At 38.4% G+C, this 14,379-nt stretch overlaps 1 protein-coding gene across 8 annotated transcripts in view; it reads right to left on the bottom strand.

Moving 5' to 3' along the window:
* The window catches only part of DZANK1 (double zinc ribbon and ankyrin repeat domains 1), a 67,121-nt gene that overhangs the window by 30,462 nt on the left and 22,280 nt on the right, over positions 1 to 14,379 (bottom strand). For all 8 annotated transcript variants that reach the window (XM_029918902.1, XM_029918901.1, XM_029918906.1 and 5 more), the window contains exons 8-10: positions 12,680 to 12,765; positions 5,818 to 5,935; positions 1,058 to 1,171 (exon numbers count right to left, since the gene is read on the bottom strand). In XM_029918902.1, coding sequence (XP_029774762.1) covers positions 1,058 to 1,171; positions 5,818 to 5,935; positions 12,680 to 12,765 — 318 coding nt within the window. The remainder of the gene's footprint in view (positions 1 to 1,057; positions 1,172 to 5,817; positions 5,936 to 12,679; positions 12,766 to 14,379) is intronic.

The raw sequence follows: 14,379 nt of genomic DNA, 5'->3' as shown, positions 1-14,379 counted from the left end.
AACATCTCATTTCCAAAGGTTTGCACCACTTGGAACACGTAAAACCCTTTCAGAGTGAAGGGGAGCTTGGAGGTGTAAGGAAAAGTACACTTGCCTTTTTTCTGTTTGCCCATATGAAAATCCACAAAGTGACTTTAGGAATGTTACAGTTCCAAGTGTACATTAAATCTATGCATCTCCCTTATTACTAAAAATTCTTGCTTTTTTATGCCTCAAAGTCTCTTTATTAAATCTATTTTATTCTCTAGTGACATTTACTTTAGATTAAAGAGGAGGGGTCAAGGGGCTGTAAATTGTAAAATAAAGAAACGATACAGTTGTATGTTTAGTGGTTCTGCCAAAAATAATTTCATGGTATTACATTGTCTAGCAAGGATTTCTGAATATATATGATGATGATATTTAACTTTTCTTTTTATATTTGATTCTTAAGTTTTTCATCCATGTGACCAATTATAATTTTTCTTTTCTATAAATTAGGGACCCATACACAAATAAAGCAAATAAAAGCATAAAGCAATTTTAAGGACATGAGTAAAAGTTCTTAATTGCAGTATTAATTGTAACACTCAAGTTTAAATATATAAAGTAAAAAATTGTCTAAATTGGGGCGCCTGGGTGGCTTAGTTGATTAAGCAACCGGCTCTTGATTTTGGCTCAAGGTCATGATCTCATGGTTTCTGAACTGGAGCCCTGCACTGGGCTCCATGCCGACAGTGCAGAGTCTGCTTGGGATTCTCATTCTCTGCCCCTCCCCTCACCCCAAAATAAATATAAAAACTTAAAAAAAACTCTTAAAAAACTGTCTGAGTCAGCTGTATGCATTTTGTCCTTCAAATCCATGTTGAAATGCACTTCTTTGTAGCTCTCTTACATTATAGATCTTATTGGCAGGTAAACTCTTGGGCAGCATGCTTCCCAACAATTAGAATGAAGTTTGTTCACAGGTATTAGTTTAGCAACTGTTCACCAACTCCACTAGCTGAAAACATTTAACTGCTTACATATCACTTTCTATATGTTTTATTCATATTTTTACAGAATCACATTTCATTACCTTCAAGCGCAGGCTGGCCTGTGGCTGCAGCTGTGGGGTAAGAGAGGCCTCACACACCACACAGATGGGAGTGTTCATGGGCACCATGTTTCCACACTCTGCACACAAGCCCATCTGCACAAAGAAAGAAATTTGTCTTAGAATCCAAAACCCGAAGGTATAAGTAGATCTTAGAATATAAGATTTAATTTGTTTTTGTAAAATATGTTTTAAAATAATTACTTTTATTCTTATTTTTTTTCTTTTGTGAGTAAAAAGATGTTTATTGTGGAAAACAGACTTGTGAAAACCAGAAAAGAAAAAATATCTTTGGGACGCCTGGGTAGCTCGGTTGGACAAGCGTCTGACTCTTGATCTCATCATCTTATGGTTTGTGAGTTTGAGCCCCGTGTCAGGTTCTACGGTGACAGTGCAAAACCTACTTGGGATTCTGTCTCTCCCTCTCTCTGTGTCCCTCTCTCACTCATGTGTGTGCACTCTTTCTCTCTTAAAATAAACTTAAAAACAATTTTTTAAAAGAAAAAATATTTTTTTTATGTTTATTTATTTTGAGAGAGAAAGTGCGAGCACAAGAGGGCAGAGAGAGAGGGAGAAAGAAAGAATCCCAACCACTCTTCACATGGTCATTGCGGAGCCTGATGCAGGGTTCAAACCCACGAACCACGAGATCATGACCTGAACTGAAACCAAGAGTCAGATGCTTAACCAACTGAGCCACCCAGGTGCCCCAAAGGAAAAAATATCTTATGGTACAATGGAGTGAGGAAGCCCACAAATCCTCTCTCCAAAAAGCAATTATAAAGTTGGATAAAACCAGGGCAGTTAAGCATCCCATTTCAGCTCAGGTCATGATCTTGGGGTTCGAGAGTTTGAGCCCCACATCGGGCTCAACACTGATGGTGCAAAGCCTGCTTGGGATTCTTGTTCTCTTATGTTTCTCTGCCCATCCCCTGCTTGCACTTTCTCTCTTTCTCAACATAAATAAAAACTTTTAAGAAAAAAGTTGGACAAAACTGCCATTTTGGATATAAAAAAACAACCATTTCAGACTCTGAAAGTCACCCAAGGCACATAAGAAACTGAAAAGTGGTGAATTTCAGATAAAATTACTGCAAGTCTACGTGGTCCTGCAGAGGCTGCTCCCGTCCTCCTCCATCTTTGTTAGTGTGGTAGCCTCACTGGGGTGGAACAGACTGAAAACCAGCAGCTGACAGGCAGGGCTCACTTGACCCGGAGCGCTGTTAAGACGACAGCCTCAGTGGCAAGTGGACGGGGCGGGGTGCAGTGGCTCCACTAGCCTGAAACCATCGTCCTGTTTCAGGCAAGGAGCCAGGGATTTAACAGAGAGTCCCAGGAGGACGCTCACACACAGGGGCTTCGATAAGCTCCCCACATTCCCTTAGCTGGCCGAAGGATATGCTCGCGGGGAGCGTAAGCCAGAGCGAGCGTCAGCGCTAACACATCTGTGGCTGACGGAGGCTGTCCTCAGAGGTGCACGGGGGTTCAGCAAACAGTCAAAGCTGAGGCAGCCTTGTAAACAGCCTGAAGCTTGAATGTATGATCCAGCCCACATATAGATCCATCAGCAGAGAGTGAAAGCCTCATTGGACCAAGGTATTCGAGCAAAACTTCTGGCCAAACTTCAGTTGAGCTCAGCTATGCAGATTCAGGGGTGAGCCCAGTCATAAAAAAAATACAAAAACAAGAATAAAAAACCTGATATCAGTGGCCACACATTTCAGGGGAGACAAACATGAAAAATGTAATCCCAGTAAAAACAGCAAAACAAAACAAAACAAAAAAAAAAACACTAGGAGAAAAAGTCAGAATCCAAAATTGTTACAATATATTATATAATCTAAAATGTCCATAATCCAAGAAAAAAAATATGAGGCATGCAAAAAACAAGAAAGTGTGACCCATACTCAGGAAGAGAAAAAACAAATACCAATAGTCGATAGAAACAGTATCCCCAGATGTTGGATTTGGCAAAGATTTAAAAATGGCTATTATAAAAATGATGAAAGAACTAAAGGAAACCATATTTAAAAGATTAAAGAAAGTATGATGGTAATGATCTGAAAAATAGAGAATCTAAATAAAGATACAGAAATCACTTTTTTAAAAACAACCATATTAATACCTGGAATTAAAAACTGAAAGAAAAAATTCTCCAGAGGATTCAACAGCAGGTCAGAGATGACAGAAGAAAGGATCAATAAATATAAATATTATACAATAGAAGATTTCCAATCTGAAGAACATAGAGAAAAAGGATGGAAGAAAATAAACAGACTGTCAAACAAGATGGGGGACAACGTAAAACATATGTTTCAACGTACATGTAAAGGAGTCCTAGAAGAAAGGAAGAGAGAGAAAAAGGCAGAAGAATTTGAAGAAATACTAGCCAAAAACCTCCCATATTTGAATAAAAACATTAGCTCCAAGAAAATTAATCCCGAGAGAGATAAACACAAAAAGATCGATACGTAGACACAGTATGGTACAACTGTTGAACGTCAAAGACAAAATCCTAAAAGTAGCAAGAGAAAAAATGACTTATCACATACACATAAAACTATGGAGGCCAGAAGGTAGGAGAATAATATACTCAAAGGGCTGAAATTAAAAATAACTGTCACACAAGGATTCTACATTCAGTAAAACTACCCTTCAAAAGAAGATGCAAAGTAAATGTTCTCAGATAAACAAAGACAGAGAGAAACATGTCTTTAGTAAGGAGGTCTGCCGGGCTGAAAATAAGTGACACTAGATGATGACCTGTGTTCCCAGTAAAGAAACAAAAGACGCGAGAGACCAGATGTAATAAATATGTGGGTAAATATAAATGAGCACATAAACATTTTTCTCATCTTTAAATGATTTGAGATCGTGACACTGTACTTTCAGTTTATAACACATGTAGATGTAATATGTAGGAGGATATATGTTACAAAAAAGGTAAGTAAACGGGAGGAAAAGGAGTATGGCTGTCACCCATTGGATGGTGGGGAAGTTCAATTGGGGTGACATGGACCCAAACTGGCAAGAAAAGAAGCAAAACACTGAGTCCAGTGAAACTCTTTTGGAAACCTCCTTCTGGGGCGCTGGTGGAACATGCTGGGAAGCCACGTGCAGGCATGCTGCTGAAAGTCGCTGGCAAACTGCCCACTGGGCTGGCTGCAGACTATCTGCAAGCTGGCTGGCATGCCAGTGAAACTCACTGAGCAGCTGTTCATAGGGCGCCACTGGAACGCACTGGGGTTCAGCACAGCGGGTTCAGCACAGCGGGTTTCCTCGCCGCAAGAGCAAAGAGAGAGGAACGCATACCAGAGCCAGAAAGAAAAGCCAAGCCCATTCTCCTATAGTGTCCCTCCAGCAGCAACGTCCCTCTACTAACAGAAACAAACATGTAGCCAGCTGGCACAGGAGAAATGTATAAAGGGTCCATTCCAACACCCACAGGGCAGGGCAGTAAAGGGTGGGTCTGGAGCTGTTAGGGTACTTCTGCATCTATCTAATGAGAGTGTCTTGGATCTAAGAGCCTAGGAGGACGCTCCACCCCTTTGAATCCTAGAAACCCAGCTGAGAGCAGGACACGATAAGCAGCCAATAAATAGTTCAAATTACAAAGCTGTTTATATATTACAGCATATTAGCAAATATTAGTTTAGGGGCAATATAGATGTTTCAAAGTTCAGTTCATCATTTAAAATATTTATAATCTCTGGTAACTTTCCCTCCCTCTAAAAACAAAGGAAATTCTGAAAAATCTGTTTTTAGGCAAGTAAAAAATAACTTTGACACTGCACGAACAAATGAATATCAGCGAGGAAAATTCAAACCGATGGGACCTGTTCGTATTTTATTTACTGTTCTATCTTCTTTATGAAGTTCAAAATATGTTATAGTAAATTAAATTAGCTTCTACAACAGTCTTGAGCAATAAATTAGAATAAAGTACAAAAAGATACCTGTTTAGATTCTGAACCTTTGCTTGAAGATATAAACCTAATTTTAGAACTCTATTTGACCTCACTGAATTAGTGGCTTTTTCTTAGTGACTATCTTTTCAAAGATGGTTCTTTTTCAGTCCACATCATAAGTCTTTTATTTCATTTTGTAAACCCTACTCCAAAAAACTCCCAGAGTATCAAGTGCATAACAGATAACACATTTCAGTGAAGGTTTTGATTGTTAGTAAACTGAGTATGTTTTCTAACTATAAACTTATTAGTAGGCTAATACCAATTATTATCTACACTTAACACACAACATTTTTTAATTGATCAATCTGTAGCTTATACAAACAGCGTCTTTGGAGAAAATGATCCATCTTATAGACAAACATACAGACTTGTGGCTAGTACCTCTCTCCATTTATTTCCAGAATATATTTCCTTACTGTGCCTGGGGTATGAACTGAAATGTCACGTGAGTAGGAAATACACATTTATCCATGCATGCATCATTGAAACAATAAGACTTCAGTCTCCTTCTGAGTCTGTGCTTCTGCAAGACCACCTGCTCTAGCATTGCAAATAAGGTTTTCCATTCTTCAGTGGAAACTAAGGCAACTTTTAGGGTTTTTGGGTTTTCCATCCTGAAGCAGGAAACTGGATAGAAAGACATTAATCTGCCAGTGAGTTTTTTCAACAAACATTTATGTTTGTGGATCACATGTGCCAGATACAATGCTACCGCTGCTACTAAAGATCAGATAAACCAATGAAAGGCATTTTTAAAAACTGGCTGCTCACCTGAGCTCCTTCTGGGGGTGGGAGACGACAGCCAAATATGGGCGGGACAGGAGAGCCACATTCTTGACAGAAGCGGGCAAAGGGGTCAGATGGGCGGGGGGCCAGGCAGTAGGCACACCTACAACAAAACAGGTTCCTCATTGGCTGCGTTCTGAGGGGTTCACATTTAGAAGTCAGGTGGAAATCTCAACGTGTTCAAATGTTTTAGAAAATAAAAAGCAAAACAAAGAGCAGACCACTCTCAAAAGCTGTGGAACAAGGTGGAGACAGGAGATGCTTCTCCAGTCATTTTATTACAAAGTGGCCTTCCACCTGGACCTGCTGGTGCCCCTCACCTGGACTGGCTACGTCCCTTCCTGACTGTGGCGGAAGCTCAGCAGCAGCCTCGGTCCCACTTCGGACTTGTCCTATCACACTGGATGCGGCACGTGTGAGGATGAGTCGCAGCAGTTCCAGTAATATCCACACTAACTCTAATTTTCTGGCTTCCTACATGACCTCTAAGTGCCGCATTTTCCTGTCGGGCACGCTGGAGGGCCACTTCTTGCCCAAAGAAGATACACAAATGGCCAAGAAACACATGACAAAATGCTCCACATCGCTTGTCATGAGGAAAATGCAAATGAAAACCACAATGAAATACCACTTGATATCTATTGGGACGGCTATGAGAAAAATAGAAAATAATAAGTGTTGGTGAGGATGTGGAGATATGGGAACTCTCGTGCATTTCTGGTGCAAAGTAAACTGATGTAACTGCCGTGGGAAACAGTTTGGCGGTTCCTGAGAAGGTTGGACAAAGAATTACTATAAAATCGAAACTCCAGTCCTAGGTAAATACCCAAAAGAATTGAAATCTGGGACTCAGATACTTGTACACCAATGTCCACAGCAGCATTATTCATAATAGTCAAAGGTGGTAACAGTTCACGTGTCCATCAGCAGATGAGTAGATGAACAAACTGTGGTGTGTACATAATGGACTATTTTTCATCTTTAATATGGTATGAAATTCTGATACATACTGCAACATGATGAACTTTGAAAAGACTATACTAAGTAAAATAAGCCAGACACACACACACACAAAAAGCAAATATTGTCTGATTTCACTTACATAAGGTAACTAGAATGGGCAAATTCATAGACACAAAAAGGAGAACAGAGGTCACCAAGGCCTGGAAGAATTGGGTAAAGGAGTGACTGCTTAATGGGAACTGAGTTCTATTTAGAGTGACAAAAAGAGCTCTGGAAATGGATAGTGGTGATGGTTGCACAACATCATGAATAATAATAGTAATAATAATAATAGTAATAGTAATGCCACTGAATTGTACACTTAAAATTTCTTAAAATGGGGGTGCTCCCAAGTGGCTCAGCCAGTTAAGCGACCGACTTGATTTCGGCTCAGGTCATGATCTTAGAGTTCATGAAATCAAGCCCCACATCAGGCTCTGTGCTGACAGCACAGAGGCTACTTGGGATTCTCTCTCTGCCCTCCCCTGCTCACATGTGCAAGCACACATGTATGTACGCTCTCTCTCACTAAAGAAACATTAAAAATTGTTAAAATGGTAGGTTTCACTTATGTATATTTTGCCACAATAAAAGTATAAAGGGCCTCAAATTGATTATATCAAATAAAAGTAATAACGTATTGTGGAGATCATATTTGTAGAAGTAAAATAAGCGACCGTAATAGCATAAACGCTATGTTACTCGGTTCCTGGAGGTGTACCCTCATAAGGTTCTTATGCTACATACGAAGTGCCATAAAACCACTTGAAGATAGACTATGATGTGTTAAAAATATGTATTATAAACCCTAAAGCATCCACAAAAAAAACTTATAGCTAATAAGCTAACAAAGCATATAAAATAAAATGAAATCATGAAACATACCCAATTAATCCAAAAGATGGCAGAAAAAAAGGAAAGAGCAACAGAGAACAGATAAGATAAACAAAACAAATAGCATGATGGTTGATTTAAATTCAAAAATGTCAATAGAATAAATACACTCTTAACACCTCAACTAAAATGCAGAAATTATCAGGTTTTTAAAAAAGACCTAATTAGATGATGCTTAAAAAATAAATAAACAAACAAATAAATAAAAAGGGGGGGCACCTGGGTGACTCAGGTTGAGTGTCTGACATTGGCTCAGGTCATGATCTCACAGTTTGTGGGTTCGAGCCCTGCATCAGGCTCTGTGCTGACAGCTCAGAGCCTGGAGCCTGCTTCCAATTCTGTGTCCCTCTTGCTCTGCCCCTCCCCTGCTCATGATCTCTCTCTCTGTGTCTCTCAAAAATAAATAAATGTTAAAAAAAAATTTTTTAAACAATTTTGTAGGGGTGCCTGGGTGGCTCATTCAATTGAGCACCAACTGTGCCTCAGGTCACGAGCTCACAGTCTGTAAGTTCGAGCCCGGCACTGGGCTCACCACTGTCAGCATGGAAGCTGTTAGCACACAGCCCACTTCAGATCCTCTGTCCCCCTCACTCTACCCCTCCCCCGCGCGCGTGCGCAAGCCTGCGCACGCGCGCTCTCTCTCCCTCTCTCTCTCAAAAATAAACATTAAAAAAAAACCTGTAAATAAGGAAAAACAAATAGGTTATAAGTAAAAGGATAAAAAAGATACACCATTCAAACACTAATCAAAAGAAAGCAGGAAGTGGCTACATTGATATCAGGCAAAGCAGATTTCTGAGCAAAGAGTATCACCAGGGTTAGAGAAGGTTAATTCATGATGATAAAGAGGACATAAGCATCCAAAAGGTTTATACTTAACAATAAAGTTTCAAAATACATGAAGCAAAATCTGATAGAAAGCATGGATATGTAGACAAATTCATAATAATAATCATAGATTTCTCAATCATTGACTAAGCAATAGACAGAAAAATCAGTAAAGACAGAGAAGAGTTCAATAATACTATCAACCAATTTAACCTAATTCACATTTACAGAACACTCAATCTAGCAAAGTACACATATCTTTCAAGTAAACATGGAACATTCACCAATCAAATCATACAATATATGCTCTCTGACCAAAAGAGGAATTAAATTTGAAATAAATACCAGAAGATACAAGGAAAATCTCCAAATATTTCAAAATTTAATAAAATACTTTCAAATAACCCATGGGTAAAAAAATAAACCACCAGGACTGTTAAAAAGGTTTACATTGAAACCAAATGAAAACACAACATTAGGAGCTAAAGCAGTACTCATGGAAATGCAGAGTTCTAAATGCCTATATTAGAAGAAAGGCTTCAAATTAATGAAAGACTTCACTGCCCACATTAAAGAAATTAGAAAAAGGGGAGAAAATGAAACTCAAGGCTCACTTGAAAAGAAATAGATAAACCCAAACAGACTTGTATCTATTAAATAAATGGAATGTGTAGTTTAAAATCTTCCTTAAAAACTCTGGACCCCAGTGCCTTCAGTACTGTATCCTACCAAACTGCTAAGAATGAAATAATACCGGGGCACCTAGGTGGCTCAGTCGGTTAAGCATCCGGCTTCAGCTCAGGTCATGATCTCGCGGTTCATGGGTTCGAGCCCCACATCAGGCTCTGTGCTGACAGCTCATAAAATGTAAACTTTTAAATAAATCAATTTATATAGAAAGAAAGGAAGGAAGGAAGGACTGAAGGATGGAAGGAGGGAAGGAAGGAAGGACCGAAGGATGGAAGGAGGGAAGGAAGGAGGGACCGAAGGATGGAAGGAGGGAAGGAAGGAGGGAAGGAAGGAAGGGAAGGAGGGAAGGAAGGAGAGAAGGAAAGATGCAAGGAAGGAAGGAAGGAGTGCATATAGGAAATGAGGAAGTAAAACAATTGACTTTTATGCAGGTGACCTGATCACCTATATAGATAATTATATGAACTCTACCAACAACAACCAAAAAAAAAAGCTGAAAGAATAAATGAGTTTATAAGAATACTACATAAAAATCAACCTTATATTCCAGCAATGAGTTATCAGAAATTTACATTTTAAAAGAAATACCATTTAAAACAGTATCAAAAAACATGAAAAACTCAGAAATCAATTTGACAGAAGACATGTAAAGCCTGAGGAATGAAAATTACACAACACAGGGACACCTGGGCGGCTCAGTTGATTGCGTGTCTGACTTTGGCTCAGTTCATAATCTCACAGTTTGTGAGTTTGAGCCCCACGTCAGGCTCACTATTGTCAGCACAGAACCCACTTTGGATTCTCTCTCTCCCTCTCTGTCTGCCCTTCCCTCACTTGTGCTCGCTCACATTCTCTCTCTCTTTCTCAAAATAAATAAAACATTAAAAAACCCCTCATATATAAGAAAAGAAAAACGTCTAGGAAAGAAACATTAAAAAAATGTTGTTACACAACATAGATGAAATATATCAAGGAATCCCTGAATAAACAGTAAGATACACCATTTTCCTGGATTTTAAAGACTCAAATTTGTTAATTACACCAATTTTTCTTAAATTAATATATAAATTAAGTGCAATCCAAATCAAAACTCTGGCAGACATTTTGTAGATGTTGAGAAGCTGATTTTAAAACTTATTTGAAAACATGAAGTGCCTAGAATAGCCAAAACATTTTTGTAAAAGAAGAACAAAGTTGGAGAATTTACAATACTTATATTCAAGCCTTATTATAAAGCTATGGTAGTCAAGGGAGTACAGTAGTAAATAAATATAGACAAACATGAGTGGGTCAGAAACAAAGTCCAGAAACAGATCCACACAAATATTATTAACTGGTTTTAAATATTCCAAACATAATCCATGAGGAAACGACAATTGTTTTCAACAAATGGTGCTAGAATAACCTCACACCATAATCAAACATGGATCATGTACCTAAATGTAAAAGATAAAACTTCTGGAAGAAAACATAAAATCTTGTTTGTCTTGGGTTTTGGAAAGACTTCTTAAATATATGAAAATAAATATAAAGTATAAGAGAAAAATAAATACACTGGATTTCATCAAAAATAAAAATAAGCTCTTCAGAAAAAAACAACCTTCTTAAGTAAATAACAAGCCAAAACTGGGAGAAAATATTTGCAAAACATCTATTAACAAAAGAGAATATGTACAACTCAATAATAAGGAGATATAGAACTCAATTTTTGAAAAGGGCAAAATGTTTGAACAGACACTTTCCCAAAGAAGGTGTAAGATGGCAAATAAGCACTTTTAAAGATGCTCAAAATATTTAGTCACTAGGGAAATGCAAATGAAATTCACAAACACCATCTCACTAGAATGGCTAAACATAAAAATTAAAATATTGGTAAGGATGTAGAAAACGTGAGATTCTCACACACCACTGGTGAGAATGTAAAATGGAGTACCTTCTCTGGAAAACAGTTTGGCAGTTTCTTAAAAAGTTAAACATATACCTATCACATAACCCGGCCATTTCATTCCAGATATGTACCTAAAGGAAATGAAACTATATGTGTATATGATGACTTGTATACACATGTTCCCAGGAGCTTTATTTGTAACAGTCCCACACCGGAAACAACCCAGATGTCCATTAATAGACAACTGAATATATAGGTTGCGAAGTATCCATACAACAGGATACTAGTCAGCAATCAAAAGAAATAAACATTTGAAACATGCAGCAACATGGGTGAATCTCAAAATAATTAGAGAAATGAAAGAGGCCTGGCAAAAAAAGAGAGCACAAATTGAATTATTCCATTTATGGATAGAACCAAATGCAAACTAAGCTACAGTGATAAGCAGATCAACAGTTGCCTTGGGATAGGAAGGAGCATGCCGGAGAGGTTTCCAAGGGTACAGCGCTGGAGAGTTTTGGAGGTGATAGACTTGTTCGTCTTCTTGATTACGGTGGTGGTTTCAAGGTTATATGCATATGTCAATTGTACTTTTTCTTTTTGCAAAATGAAGAATAAAATGTTTTTGAGTATAGTTGACACACAACGTTAAATTAGGTTCTGTTGTACAACCTAGTGATCCAACTTCTTTCTGTGTTATGCTATGCTCACCACAAGTACAGCTACCATCTGTCACCAGGCAATGCGATTACCATGGACTATGTTCCCTATGCTTGTTTATTCCTGTGACCTATTCATTCCATAACTGGAAGCCCCTCTTCGCCCAATGTTGCCCATCCCTCTAACTCCCTTCCCTCTGGCAACGATCAGTTTGTTTTCTGTATTTATAAGTTTGATTCTTCTCTTTGTTTATTCACTTTTTTTTTGTTTTTTAGATTCTACATATGAGTGAAATCTTATGGTATTTGTCTTTCTCCGACTGACTTACTTCACTTAGCAGTATATTCTTTAGCTCCATCCATATTGTTGCAAATGGCAAGATCTTTTTGATGGCTGAATAATATTCCATTGTATAAATATAATACATCTTCCCTATCCATTCATCAATTGATGGACACTTAGGTTGCTTCCATATCTTGGCTATTGTACCTAATGCTGTGATATACATAGGGACCAACTGTACTTTTTAAGTAAGTGCAATTTTATTGTATATCAATATACTTTTAAAATTTGTAAAACTTTGGGGCACCTGGGTGCCTCAGTAAGTTAAGCATCTGACTTTGATTCATGATCTCATGTTTTGAGGGTTCAAATCCCGCTTTGGGCTCTGCACTGACAGTGTGGAGCCTGCTTTGGATTCTCTCTCTCACCTTTTCTCTCTGCTCCTCCCTCACTCATGCTTTCTCTCTCCAAAAAACATTTTGTAAAAATGTAATGAAGGACAGTTGGGTGAGCAAACACTATTCTTTTGTCTCATCCTTAAGTTTCTTCTGACAATATGTCTCAGTATGATTTAAGAAATAGTAAAGAAAATGTGATACTTACTTGAGAAAGTCTGTCTCTCTTTGAATTCTCATGATCTCTGTGCTTGTCAAACTCTTCTGGCCAGTTATGTGTGCAAAACTAGGGAACTACAATTAAGGATACATAAAAAATCATGGTAAAAGCTATGGGATAGAAAAATTTCATTAAAATTCATTTTAATGGGCTGCCTTATCATATCTAGCACCCATCTTTTAAAAACCATGATAGGAAAAGCATTAAGTAAGTACCTGTTACCTCAAGTACCCAACATTAAAAATATCAAAGTGCTATTATAATTAGGTACGTACATTTCATTAAAATCAAGAGCATATAAGAAAAGATTTCTGAATTAACCATGAGACAGACCAGAGTTTAGAATTTAAAAACCTAAGTTGACCTCCATTTTTCTCAAAAATCTTTGAGATCCTTAGGGAACTCAAAGATTCACCTAAAAGAACATATGCAGCAACTGTCTGCTGTTTTCCAAAAACATTTAACTCATTTTGATATATTTTTATCTGAGCATTCACTTTGTAACAGGCAGGGGAAAAATAAATATTACATGGTCCCCACCCTCCAGGACCTGAACTGCAGTATACACAAAATACTGAGACACTATAGGTTCAGTGTAGTATGCATGTGTGTGTGGGAATCCCATGGGACCCGAGAGGAGGACATAACCTCATTCACTTGCTCCAGGGGAGAAGGGCTTCCCAGGGTGCTAACATCTGAGCTGGGCCTGAGAGAGTAAAGAAAGGTTTGTCAAATGGACACGAACAAGGACAACGGGAATCCCAAGCAGAAGAAACGCATTTGCAAAGGCACAGTGGCAGGGCAGTGCTTGGCCTCTCCTGGGGCTCAGCTGTCTGACATGGTTTAGAGGTCTGAGTGGCTGGAGGAGAAATGTGGAGGGGACAAGTTATCACTTAAGGAGGGTCTGACACTACTAAAACAGCATTCATTATGTGGCCATTATCTCCCTGACATCTCACAATGACCTTCTGAGATGGGTAATATTCTCCCCAGTTTCTTTTGATATAATTTCAAATTTACAGAAAAAGTGCAGGGAGAGAACAAATAACTCCTGCATACCCAGCTTGACCAGATTTTCATGTTAACTTTTGTGTGCACTTCCCTTCTTTCTCTCTCTGAATCATGTGAGAATGGACGGCAGTTGTGATGCCCTTCTGCCCCTACATACTTCAGTGTGAATGTCCTAAGAACAATGATGTCCTCTCACACAGCAATGCGACTATCAAAACCAGAAAAGTTATCAGCTACCCAATACAATGATCTAATCCCCAGGTCTTTATTCAAATGTCATTGTTCGTGCCAATGAGGTCCTTCACAGCTATATATTTATTCTTTTCCTGGTTTAGGATCCAGTCCTAGGTCATGCTCTGCATTTAGTGGTCATGTGTATTTTGTCTCCTTTAATCTGGAGTTGTTCCTCAGTCCGTTTTTACCTTTCATGACCTTGATATGTTCGAAGAGAAACAGGCCATTTAATTTGTAGAATCTCCTTCAATTTGGTTTTGTCTGATGCTTCCTTGTGATGGGATTCAGTCATGCATTTTGGCCCAAATATGAGAGAAATTATATTGTGTCCATCTCAGTGCCTCACACAAAGAGGCACATATAATCCCCATTTTTGAGATGAAAATGATGAGGCTCAAAAGGGTTGAGTCACTTGCTTGAGGCCACATCAACAGAATGTAAAC

This window comes from Suricata suricatta, chromosome 12 (genome assembly GCF_006229205.1).
Source record: "Suricata suricatta isolate VVHF042 chromosome 12, meerkat_22Aug2017_6uvM2_HiC, whole genome shotgun sequence".
In the NCBI taxonomy this organism is placed as follows: Eukaryota; Metazoa; Chordata; class Mammalia; order Carnivora; family Herpestidae; genus Suricata; species Suricata suricatta.
This window is presented reverse-complemented; position numbering and strand designations above follow the sequence as displayed.